The sequence below is a fragment of the Heloderma suspectum genome, chromosome 1, assembly GCF_057233095.1.
Source record: "Heloderma suspectum isolate Gila_16-S chromosome 1, 16-S_ref, whole genome shotgun sequence".
In the NCBI taxonomy this organism is placed as follows: domain Eukaryota; kingdom Metazoa; phylum Chordata; class Lepidosauria; order Squamata; family Helodermatidae; genus Heloderma; species Heloderma suspectum.
In genome coordinates, this window is record NC_139458.1 from 33,583,517 (window position 1) to 33,595,755 (window position 12,239).

Below are 12,239 nucleotides of genomic sequence, written 5' to 3' on the forward strand. Positions count from 1 at the left end.
TGACATGGAAGTTCTACCCGTGCAAGCCATCACTGGATGGTGTAGTCATCAACTAATTTAACAGGCCAGTGTGAACAAGCCCTTAGAACAGCCTCCCCCAACCTGGTGCCCTCCAGATGTGTTGGACTTCAATTTCCATCACATAATGGAATGCCCAGACTTTAAGATCATCCTCAGCAGCCCATCTCTGTGAGCCCTTGCCAGAGGAAGTGAGGCGGGTAGCTACTAGGAGGGCTTCTTCTGCTGTGGCACCCCGGCTGTGGAATGAGCTCCCTAGTGAGGTTCGCCTGGCACCTACATTGTATTCCTTTCGGCACCAGGTGAAGACCTTTTTATTTTCCCAGGCATTTTAGCTTTCTAGACTTTTAGCTTTGCTGTTTTAAATCTGTATTTTAAATTCCTGCACTGCTGCTAGGTTTTATTGTGGTTGTATTGTTATATTGTAGTTTTAATATTCTATATATTTTAAATTGTTTTACTGTGTGCCGTTTGGTTTTAATTTTTGTGAACCACCCGGAGAGCTTTGGCTATTGGGCAGTATAGAAATAAATAAATAAATAAATAAATAAATATAAAATAGAATCATAGAATAGTAGGGTTGGAAGGGGCCTATAAGACCATCAAGTCCAATCCCCTGCTCAATGCAGGAATCCAAGTCAAAGCATCCCTGACTGATGGCTGTCCAGCCTCCTCTTGAATGCCTCCAGTGTGGGAGAGCCCACCGCCTCCCGAGGTCATTGGTTCCATTGTCATATTGCTCTAACAGTCAGGACGTTTTTCCTGATGTTCAGCCACAATCTGGCTTCCTGTCACTTGAGCCCATTATTCCGTGTCCTGCACTCTGGGATAACTGAGAAGAGATCCTGGCCTTCCTCTCTGGGACAACCTTTCAAGGACTTGAAGAGTGCCATCATCTCTCCCCTCCTCTTCTCAAGGCTAAACATGCCCAATTCTTTCTGTCTCTCTTCAGAGGGCTTTGTTTCCAGTCCCCTGATCATCGTTGCCCTCCTCTGAACCCTCTGCAGTTTGTCTGCATCCTTCTTAAAGTGTGGTGCCCAGAACTGGACACAGTACTCCAGATGAGGCCTAACCAGTGCTGAGTAGAGGGGGACTAGTACTTCCCAGGATTTGGAAGCTATGCTGCTATTAATGCAGCCCCAAAGAGCATTTGCCTTTTTTTGCAGCCACATCACATTGTTGGCTCATATTCAGCTTGCGATCTACAACAATTCCAAGATCCTTCTCACTTGTGGTATTGTTGAGGCACTTATCCCCCATCTTGCAACTGTGCATTTGGTTTCTTTTTCCTAGGTGCAGAACTTGGCATTTATCCCTGTTAAATTTCATTCTGTTTCATTCTGAATCCACAGGGGCAGAGTGAGGCTTTGGTCTCGTCTTCGACTGGAATGCTTCTACTATTATGGAGTTTGGTTGAGGTGTTTGAAGAGGAAGAAGCAGTCCTCTTCTGGAACCCTATATAAGTTTTCTATTTTTCTAGATTGTTGTTGTTTATTCGGTCATTCGCTTCCGACTCTTCGTGACTTCATGGAACAGCCCACAGCAGAGCTTCCTGTCGGCTGTCGCCACCCCCAGCTCCCCCAAGGTCGAGTCCGTCACCTCCAGAATATCATCCATCCATCTTGCCCTTGGTCGGCTCCTCTTCCTTTTGCCTTCCACTTTCCCTAGCATCAGCATCTTCTCCAGGGTATCCTGTCTTCTCATTATGTGGCCAAAGTACTTCAGTTTTGCCTTTAATATCATTCCCTCAAGTGAGCAGTCTGGCTTTCTTTCCTGGAGTATGGACTGGTTTGATCTTCTTGCAGTCCAAGGCACTCTCAGAATTTTCCTCCAGCACCACAGTTCAAAAGCATCTATTTTCCTTCGCTCAGCTTTCCTTATGGTCCAGCTCTCGCAGCCATAGGTTGTTGTTGTTCAATCGTGTCCGACTCTTCGTGACCCCATGGACCATAGCACGCCAGGCCTTCCTGTCCTGCGCTCTCTCCCGGAGTGTGCTCAAGTTCATATTCATTGCATCGGTGATGCTATCTAGCCATCTCATCCTCTGTCGTCCCCTTCTCCTTTTGCCTTCAGTCTTTCCCAGCATCACGGTCTTTTCCAGGGAGTTTTCTCTTCACATTAGGTGGCCAAAATATTTCAGCTTCAGCTTCAGTATCTGTCCTTCCAATGAGCACTCAGGGTTGATTTCCTTTAGGATTGACTGATTGGACCTCCTTGCAGTCCAGGGGACTCGTAAGAGTCTTCTCCAGCACCACAGTTCGAAAGCATCAATTCTTCGGCGCTCAGCCTTCCTTATAGTCCAGCTCTCACAGCCATACATTACTACTGGGAAAACCATAGCTTTGATTAGACGGACCTTTGTCAGCAAGGTGATGCCTCTGCTTCTTACTATGCTGTCTAGGTTTGCCATAGCTTTCCTCCCAAGGAGCAAGCGTCTTTTAATAGCCATAGGTTACTACGGGGAATACCATTGCTTTAACTATGCGGACCTTTGTTGTCAGTGTGATATCTCTGCTCTTCACTATTTTATCAAGATTTGTCATTGCTCTCCTCCCAAGAAGTAAACGTCTTCTGATTTCTTGGCTGCAGTCAGCATCTTCAGTAATCTTTGCACCTAGAAAGATGAAGTCTGTCACTGCCTCCACGTTTTCTCCCTCCATTTGCCAGTTATCAATCATGCTGGTTGCCATAATCTTGGTTTTTTTGAGGTTTAACTGCAACCCAGCTTTTGCACTTTCTTCTTTCACCTTCATCATGAGGTTCCTCAGCTCCTCCTTGCTTTCAGCCATCAAAGAGGTATCATCTGCATATCTGAGATTGTTAATGTTTCTTCCAGTGATTTTAACTCTAGCCTTGGCTTCATCAAGCCCAGCATGTCGCATGATGTGTTCTGCATACAGGTTGAATAGGTAGGGTGAGAGTATACAACCCTGCCGTACTCCTTCCCAATCTTAAACCATTCCGTTGTTCCGTGGTCTGTTCTTACCGTTGCTACTTGGTCGTTATACAGATTCCTCAGGAGGCGGACAAGATGACTTGGTATCCCCATACCACCAAGAACTTGCCACAGTTTGTTATGATCCACACAGTCCAAGGCTTTAGAATAGTCAATAAAACAGAAATAGATGTTTTTCTGAAACTCCCTGGCTTTCTCCATTATCCAGCGGATATTGGCAATTTGGTCTCTAGTTCCTCTGCCTTTTCTAAACCCAGCTTGTACATCTGGCAATTCTCGTTCCATGAATTGCTGGAGTCTACCTTGCAAGATCTTGAGCATTACCTTACTGGCATGTGAAAGAAGTGCCACTGTTCGATAGTTTGAACATTCTTTGGTGCTTCCCTTTTTTGGTATGGGGATATAAGTTGATTTTTTTCAATCTGTTGGCCATTCTTGTGTTTTCCAAATTTGCTGGCATATGGCATGCATCACCTTGACAGCATCATCTTGCAAGATTTTAAACAGTTCAGCTGGGATACCGTCATCTCCTGCTGCCTTGTTATTAGCAATGCTTCTTAAGGCCCATTCAACTTCACTCTTCAGGATGTCTGGCTCTAGCTCACTAACCACACCGTCAGATCTATCCCCGATATTATTATCCTTCCTATACAGATCTTCTGTATATTCTTGCCACCTTTTCTTGATCTCTTCTGCTTCTGTTAGGTCCTTGCCATCTTTGTTTTTGATCATACCCATTTTTGCCTGGAATTTACCTCCAATGTTTCTAATTTTCTGGAAGAGGTCTCTTGTCCTTCCTATTCTATTATCTTCTTCCGCTTCTGCACATTGCTTGTTTAAAAATAATTCCTTATCTCTTCTGGCTAACCTCTGGAATTTTGCATTTAATTGGGCATATCTCCCCCTATCACTGTTGCCTTTTGCTCTCCTTCTTTCTTGGGCTGCTTCCAGTGTCTCAGCAGACAGCCATCTTGCCTTCTTGATTTTCCTTTTCTTTGGGATGTTTTTTGTTGCTGCCTCCTGAGCAATGTTGCGAACTTCTGTCCATAGTTCTTCTGGGACCCTATCTACTAAATCTAGTCCCTTAAATCTATTCTTCACCTCCACTGAATATTCATTAGGAATATTCGTGAGCTCATATCTAACTGATCTGTGGGTCTTCCCTATTCTCTTTAATCTGATTCTAAATTGTGCAATAAGAAGTTCGTGATCTGAACTACAATCAGCTCCAGGTCTTGTTTTTACCAACTGCATAGATGTTCGCCACCTTTGGCTACAAATGATGTAGTCGATCTGATTTCGGTGTCGACCGTCTGGTGAAGTCCATGTATAAAGTCGTCTCTTAGGTTGTTGGAAGAAAGTGTTTGTTATGCACAGTGAGTTGTCTTGGCAAAATTCTATCAGCCTATGTCCTGCTTCATTTTGTTCTCCCAGACCATGCTTGCCTGTAATTCCAGGTGTCGTTTGACTACCCACCTTAGCATTCTAGTCTCCTGTAATGAAAATAACATCTTTGTTTGGCGTACTATCCAGTAGGTGCTGCAGATCCTCATAGAACTGATCTACTTCTGCTTCTTCAGCATCTGTGGTTGGGGCATATATTTGGATCACTGTGATGTTAAATGACTTACCCTGAATTCGAATTGAGATCATTCTGTCATTTTTTGGATTGTATCCAAGCACTGCTTTAGCCACTTTATTATTAATTATGAAGGCTACTCCATTTCTTCTGTGCTCCTCTTGTCCACAGTAGTAGATCTGGTGGTCATTTGATGTGAAGTGGCCCATTCCAGTCCATTTCAGTTCACTGACACCCAAAATGTCTATATTTAATCTTGACATCTCCCCAATAACCACATCCAATTTGCCCTGGCTCATAGATCTTACATTCCAGGTTCCTATGGTGTGTTGATCTTTAGAACATCGGATTCGTCGTTCACCACCAGCACCATCGACTGTTAGCCATCCTTTCAGCTTTGAGCTAGCTGCGTCATCACATCTGGGGCTAGTTGAACTTATCCTCTGTTCCTCCCCAGTAGCATTTTGACCATCTTCTGACCTGGGAGTCCCATCTTCCGATGGTATACCGACATATTTCTGGTTGTACTGATCCATTTAGTTTTCATGGCAAGAATACTGGGGTGGGTTGCCGTTTCCTTCCCCAGGGATCGTATTTAGTCTGACCTCTCCGCCATGACCTTCCCGTCTTGGGTGTCCCTTCACGGTTTAGCTCATGACGTCATTGAGGTGCTCAAGCTCCAGCACCACGACAAGGTAACGATCTCCTTTGCTGAAGATTTTTCTAGATATGCCCAGGATATTGTCTGGGGAGCAATGGTCCCATGGGAGTTGTAGCTTCTCTAGGATCAGTGTTGGTGATCTCATAAGAGTTTGAGGTGCTGTCTGTACCGATGGCAGTTGGTTTGGAAATGGAGTGGGTTCAGGTTCAATGTTGTGACCCTATGAGCCTTCTTTTTATTTTTTTTAGTCCCGGTGCCCAAGGGTTAGCAGGGCATTTATTATGGGACTTGTCTGTTTGGCTTGCTTGGTCTCGACTGTTGGTATCAAAGGGCCAGCTTCAATTTGTCAGTCCGAGGGGATGGCTGAAGTTGTTAACACAGCAAGGGCTGGTACTCCTGATACTGTTGACTAGGGATGATGGAGAAATCCACTGTGGACTCAAATGAGGCCGGATTCCAAAGAATCCGACCTCTGGAGTCCGCAGCGGACCAGCTGCACTTGCCTCCCCATCCAGAAGAGTTCCTGCAGGGCGGCTCTCCAGCTTTCTAAAAAATGTGATACGCTAATGGCAGCTGCTATTAGCTTATTGCAGGAAATTACAGCTGTAGATGGTGTATTGTACGCCATTTGTGACCAGAAAGCACTTACTTTTACCTAAATACAGCTGTAAACAGCTTGAGCACACTCCGGGAGAGAGCGGAGGACAGGAAGGCCTGGCGTGCTATGGTCCATGGGGTCACGAAGAGTCGGACACGACTTAACAATTGAACAACAAGTGCTTTATGCCACAAATGGTGTAAAATTTGCCATTTATGGCTGTAATTTCCCCACAATAAGCTAATGGCAGCCACTATTAGCTTATCGGGTTTTTTTAGAAAGCTGGAGAGCTTCTCTGCCAACTCTGGTGGACATGGCAGGGCTCTGGAGGAATCCATGGGGCTCCAAGTGGCCTGAATTGCCCTGCGGTGGACACCCCCCCCCCGGGACCGGACATTGCAGGGTTCATACATTCCTCCTGGGGATGGTTGTCCTGAAGCACTTTCGATAGTGTGCACTGGAAGAACCTGAGAAACAGCTAAAGCTGGCTTCTTGCAAATGGAAGCCAAGTTAGTAGGGAGAGGCCTATTCTGTGCAGCTATGTCTGCTGCCTTGAGGGTTTGTTCCCACAGCAGGGCCTGGAGGCCTGCCATTCTATTTCTCCTGGCCTGTTTCATAAAGGCCTGGCAGTGGGTACAGGAGTCCAGCTTGTGTGCCTCTCCAAGGTAGAGAAGGCAGTTGAAGTGTCTGTTGATTAACAGTATTTTGATTAACCTGCTATAGTGGGTGCAATTTTTGAAGAAGGCCCCGGAGACTCCAAAGAGAGCAATGTGCTCCAAATAGGGCAATGAAATAAAGAAGAAAACTCAGATAAACTAGGAAAGGAAGAGAAGAAAAGGAGAAAGGAGAAAGGAGAAGTCTGTTCAGCATCCCAGGAGGGGAGAATAGAATTGCTGAAAATTTTGCTGTGAGGCAAGAGAACGTTCAGAATGCTGCTGGTCACTGTGGCAGATGGAAAGGAAGTGAGAAGCAGGTGGAAGGCATGCCTGGAGCATGTGCAGAGAAGGTGGGCAGGATGCCTGCCTAAAACTCTGTTTAGCTCTAGAATCTTCTGAATTACTGTTCCGCCCAGGTGTATAACCCATATATGCGAGTTCACAGACAACCACTCGAAGAACCACAGTTACAGGCAAGCAACCTATCCTTCTTGAATCACTTTTATTCTCAGTCACAGAGACCACGAAGAAGAACAAGTTTGCTACTCTTTTGTAAAGAAACACTCACTAAACTTTGCTCAAGATCAAAAAGGAGGAAAAGCTGATCACTGTGAAGGAAGAATATTGCAATTGAACAGTGAGATGATCGCCTCCAAGTTCCCCTAGTTCAACTCTGTCTTGGAGAAATACTGACTGTAAGCCTTTATAATCCATGGTCCTGTGCAAAATAGGTCAATGGAGTCAGATCAAAGAGTCCCAAAACCACCATCATACTAATGCTTAGTGCTAACTAAGCACCTTGGTTGTTAAGCTTCAGACACAAAACCAAGGTTGAATGGACACTGAACTAACCTCTTATTCTTAGTGGTGGTCCCTCCAGGTCAGGGTTTAGGCAAACTGAGACATTGCACGGCCTCTTCCCATGCTGTATCTGTTCTGTGGATAAACATAGAACTTCAGTCCCCCAACAAATGTCCATTGAGAGTCTGCCACTAGCACCACAGGTTTATTCCAACAACAAAGACACCACACACGTACACAACAGCTAGAAACAAACAGCTAATGCAAAGTAGCTAGAGAAAGGACAAGTCTATAGAAACACAGACAGCTGTCTTATACCAGGTCAGATGATCTGTCCATCAAGCCCAGTATTGTCTGATTTGACTGGCAATGGCTCTCCAGAATCTCAGGCAGAGGTCTTTCATATCCCTTGCTACCTGCTCCTTTTAGCTGGAAATGCTGGGGATTGAACCTGGGACCTTCTACATGCAACATATATGCCACTGAGCTATGGTCCCTCCCCAGATGATGAGTCCACTTTCTAACTAGTAAGCCCTTAAATGCATCTTCAAAAGAAGGAGAAGGAAGTTTTGAAATATCAAATATCAAGACCTACCGATTATCTTGGAACTAAAGTTCCTCAGAACTTGAGGTTTGGATACCATGTTATTCCTACCAAATCCTAACAGAGCTGAACTGGACAGAGGATTTATTTCTAATTGCACATCGAATCGGGAGTGTAGGGAACTATTTAGTAAAGTAATATGTAAAGAGCTGTAGTAGAAATGTAATATGTAAAGAGCTGTAGTAGAAATGTAATATGTAAAGAGCTGCAGTAGACAGCAATGTCAAGCACACAACAACGGAAGAGCAAAGATGTTCACCACAATGGTGCACGATATATACACAGTGAATTTGCGTTGCAGAAAAAAGAGCGAACAGTTTGATATGAAGGATGAGGAAAGGAAAGCCTGGGGCCCATAAGTCATCTCAACAAAATGGAAGATTTGTTTTCGAATTGGAGTCAGTTGGAAAAAATGTCAATGAACACAGCAAAGGAGAACAACCAGAATGACAAGATGAAGGCTTCATGAGGATATAGTAAACAGGAGAACTAGTTTTCCATAAGGAAACCTGGTGAAAGAACTTAAACACAAGGAAACGTATTATTACTCATTTCTACATCACTTTTTAAGGTACAAAGTGTTTTACTCCCTAATCCAGTTTATCCTTGCCTCTTCCCTTATGAGAGTAGACATCCCTGAGTAGACATATGGACCCCAATGCCCACATCCAAGTTCAGTGTTCCACCTACCAGTCCAAACTGACTCTAGCAATGAAACATACAGTTCAGCAATAGAAACCACCAAACCACCGGAAGAAAAAGATTTCAAGTCATTTTAAGGAACAGTGCCAAAAGATTATTGGAGTTTATTATATATCTATCGTACATTATTAGACATCTATTACATGCCTACATTTCTTACAATATCTAAATTTAAGAAAACAAGATATTTTCATTAGGAAGTGCTTTGGGAAGTCCTATGGTGCAACTCTGCTGGCATTCTGAATTTCTGGCCCCAATTTCTTCCCAGATTGTGGGTTCTACATATGCATTAGAAATCCCCTATTCTTCCATTTTTTATATATATATATATATATATATATATATATATTTCATATATATATATATATATATTTCTATGCTTTGTAGAGATCACTCAGTGCTGACTCAATACATTTTGCTGCCTGAAGAGGCTCCCCAGAACAAAGGCGGTGGAAAAGTCCCAGCTGCAGACAATGAGGAATCAGACCCAGCTGCAACCACTGAACCAGGAAGAGAGGTAGTTGAAAGCATGGATGCAATCTGCCTCCAAAATGCCAAAAATGCTGAATACGTCTGCAACGGTGGCAGTAGGGTGATTGCTTATGCATTGCCAAAAAGCAGAAATGCATCACCAAAAAAGAAAACACAGATTTGCAAAAAAAAATCCCATATGCCTGTGTGTGTGTTTAATATAATTTAGTTAGAAATACAATATTACCATAATGGGGTGGCCTGTGTGCCTGCTCAGTCTGCTGTCCAGGTGCTAACTACTGCTGGACAATTTCAAGGCTTCTGCTCTCCCTTCTTATGGATTTTTATATTTAAACCAGACTTGGACTGGACAGCCCTTCAAATGGAGAACACCTTCAAATAGAGGACTGCCCCATGACAGACCTTCATATAGAGGACTGTCTTCTGTAAAGTAAGACACATGGCCACCCTCGGTGGAGGAAACTATGCAGTGAAGCAGTGTCAAGCAGGGCCGGCCCTACCATCAGGCAGAGTGAGGCGATCGCCTCAGGCAGCAGATGATGGCTGGTGCAGTGGGAAAAGCAGTTGCAGCCCCCTTCCTGCTCTCCTCTGTTGGAGGACAGGGCTGTGTGTTCCATGCGGATGGCCTGTATCCCCTAACCTAGCCTGCTGCATGTAAGTGAGGTGGAGGGTGCTGTCCCATCACCAGAGTTGAAGTGAGATTCAGATGCTATCAGCTTCTGTAGGTAGAAAGGGAGGGTGGCGGCATCTTGTCCTTTGCCTCAGGCAGCAAAGTATCTTGGGCTGGCCCTGGTGTGAAGGCCATGGCACATGTCAGTGACATCATTATTAGCATACAACAGGACCTATCAAAAGAAATTTGACTCTGTAATAACAAACAGGAGATTGGCAGAGGGAGAGCCAGTCAGTCCAGATTATTTGCAAATCAGAACTGGCAAGGTTTGCCAAGCCTGAGGGATGAGTTATACCAAGCAATGCAGCAAGCCTTAAAATCATGGATGTCTAAGAAAGAGTAGAGAACCAAACTGATTCTAAGTTAAACACCCATTTCTGAGCCTTATGTATCAGCTAATCTGACAACAAACATTTCTCTGGCTTTCCATTGCTGAAATTCTCCTGGTGCTTCCTGCTTCACTGCTGAAATCCCAGAATGCAGAATTTTGGCAGATAACTGCAGTGAAACATCTGGTGTCTGTAATGTGCGGGAATCTATCATTCTATAGAATCATCAGTGGACTGAGACATACACGGGATATTTACGTAACTTTTGGGATAGGGGAATGAGACTGAGAACCAAACATTTAATAAATGGTTAGCATGGTTAGTAGAGACACACTTCACTTAAAAAAAATACCCAATATGTCTTCATTTCATTTCGAGTGAGGACAATGAGACAAGGATGAAGAACTTCATCGTAAAACTGCACAACTTGTATAAACTAGTGCAACAGTGAGCTGATGTCTGGCTTGCAGGATCTACTTTGCTTTTTACCCTGAAGTCCAACAACCTGAGCCAGGTGCAAAATGGTGGCCCAGGTGGGTGGACATATTCTAAGAATTAAGGACAAGGGTGTCTCTGACCACATGCTCAGCCCAGGAACTGGTGATCAGTACCAGAACCAAGCTCACAAATCCTTTCACACAAAAATCTACTCCTGGTTTTCCCCAAACCATTCTTATTCAGCAACCTACTTTTAAAGAGGAAAGCCTTTTAGAGTCTACAATCCTATACCCACTTACCTGGGAGTAAGCCCCATTGAATTCAATGGGGCTTATTTCTGAGTAGACACATATAAGATTGTACTGTTAGTCATTGCTATTGTTACACAGCTGAAAGTCAGAAACCCTTACCTATCTAGTTTAGTTAGTTAGGGCACAATCCTATGGCCGCTAGTCAGTGGCTAGATGCCATAAGATAGGTCGGTTCCCTGAGAACTGACCTCCTCCCCTCCTGTGCTGCCTCATAGGCAGCACGGAATGGCCCCATGCTCCGCTCTCAGAAGAGGAGCATGGAGCAGCAAAAATGGGGCGTGCCCTGGGGCGTGCTGGGGTGGGGAAGTTGGAAATCCAGTATGACACATCCTATGTGTTGTCTGGCTGCCACTTCCCGCACTCCGAGGTCCCGCTGCTAGACAGCCAAAATTGGCTGTCTAGCTGCAAAAGCCAGGCAGGGGGAGCAAGGAGGAGATCCACTCCTCACCACTCCTCCCACCCTGCACTGGATAGGCGGTCGCCCCCGGGCTTGGAGGCGACTGTCGATCAAGGTAGGATTGCTCCCTCTCTCATTCCATTTATATCCCACCCTTCATAAACATCCCAGGGCAGATAATAACAGTATTAAAACACCAACAATAAATTACAAGAAATAAACCACTAATAAAACCAATAAATAGTCAGCAAAGAAAACAAATAAGCAACAACAGATCCAGTCCTACTCTCTGCGGCAGCAATTAACTGCTCATAAATGCCTAGGTAAACAACAGGTCTTAGTCTGGTGCCAAAATGTTAGTAAAGTTGGCACCAGGTATACCTCTACCCCATCCAGACATCTAACAATAGATCCTGATCTACCTTGCACCCACCCCTCAACCATACCATAGGGCAGGGGTGGGGAACCTGTATGGCCGTCCAGATGTTTGAACTACAACTCTTGTCATCCCTGATAATCTAGCTGGGGCTGACCGGCGTCCAACAACTTCTGGAGGGCCTTAGGTGTCATCAAGCTCTACTTAAAGTTCCCATAGGTGGCATAACTCCCTGCTGCTCCTGGGGGGAGGGGGCAATAAAGCAAGCCACTTTGAAAGCAATGGGGAAGCTCAATCAGGTGGGTAAGAAGGAGTGGGCGTTACCTCTTCCTCTCTTGTCCCAAAAGAATAACTTTTGCTCTCCATGCCTATAGAAAGTAATTGAGGCACACCAACCTGAGTTCTAGCCTTTTATTTTATTTTTTTTGTTTCTAAGGGCTAAACGAGACATGATGGAAGAGCTCCATAAATATGACCCTCCCTACTCATATAAAAAGAAACAACAAAAGAAGAATAGTCACAGGTTGTTTCCCCAGAAAACACATGCAGCTTTGGGGGATTATGTTTATCAGGAAAATGGCACAGCAGGGAAAGAGTTAATCCACTGGAGGACAGATCTGAATCACTTGCACACACTGCAGCTGTGAT

At 44.6% G+C, this 12,239-nt stretch overlaps 1 protein-coding gene across 2 annotated transcripts in view; it reads right to left on the minus strand.

The window, feature by feature from the left end:
• UNC79 (unc-79 subunit of NALCN channel complex) overlaps nt 1–12,239 on the minus strand; it is a 222,922-nt gene that overhangs the window by 83,124 nt on the left and 127,559 nt on the right. For both annotated transcript variants that reach the window (XM_084840226.1, XM_084840236.1), the window contains one exon: nt 7,321–7,404. In XM_084840226.1, coding sequence (XP_084696352.1) covers nt 7,321–7,404 — 84 coding nt within the window. The remainder of the gene's footprint in view (nt 1–7,320; nt 7,405–12,239) is intronic.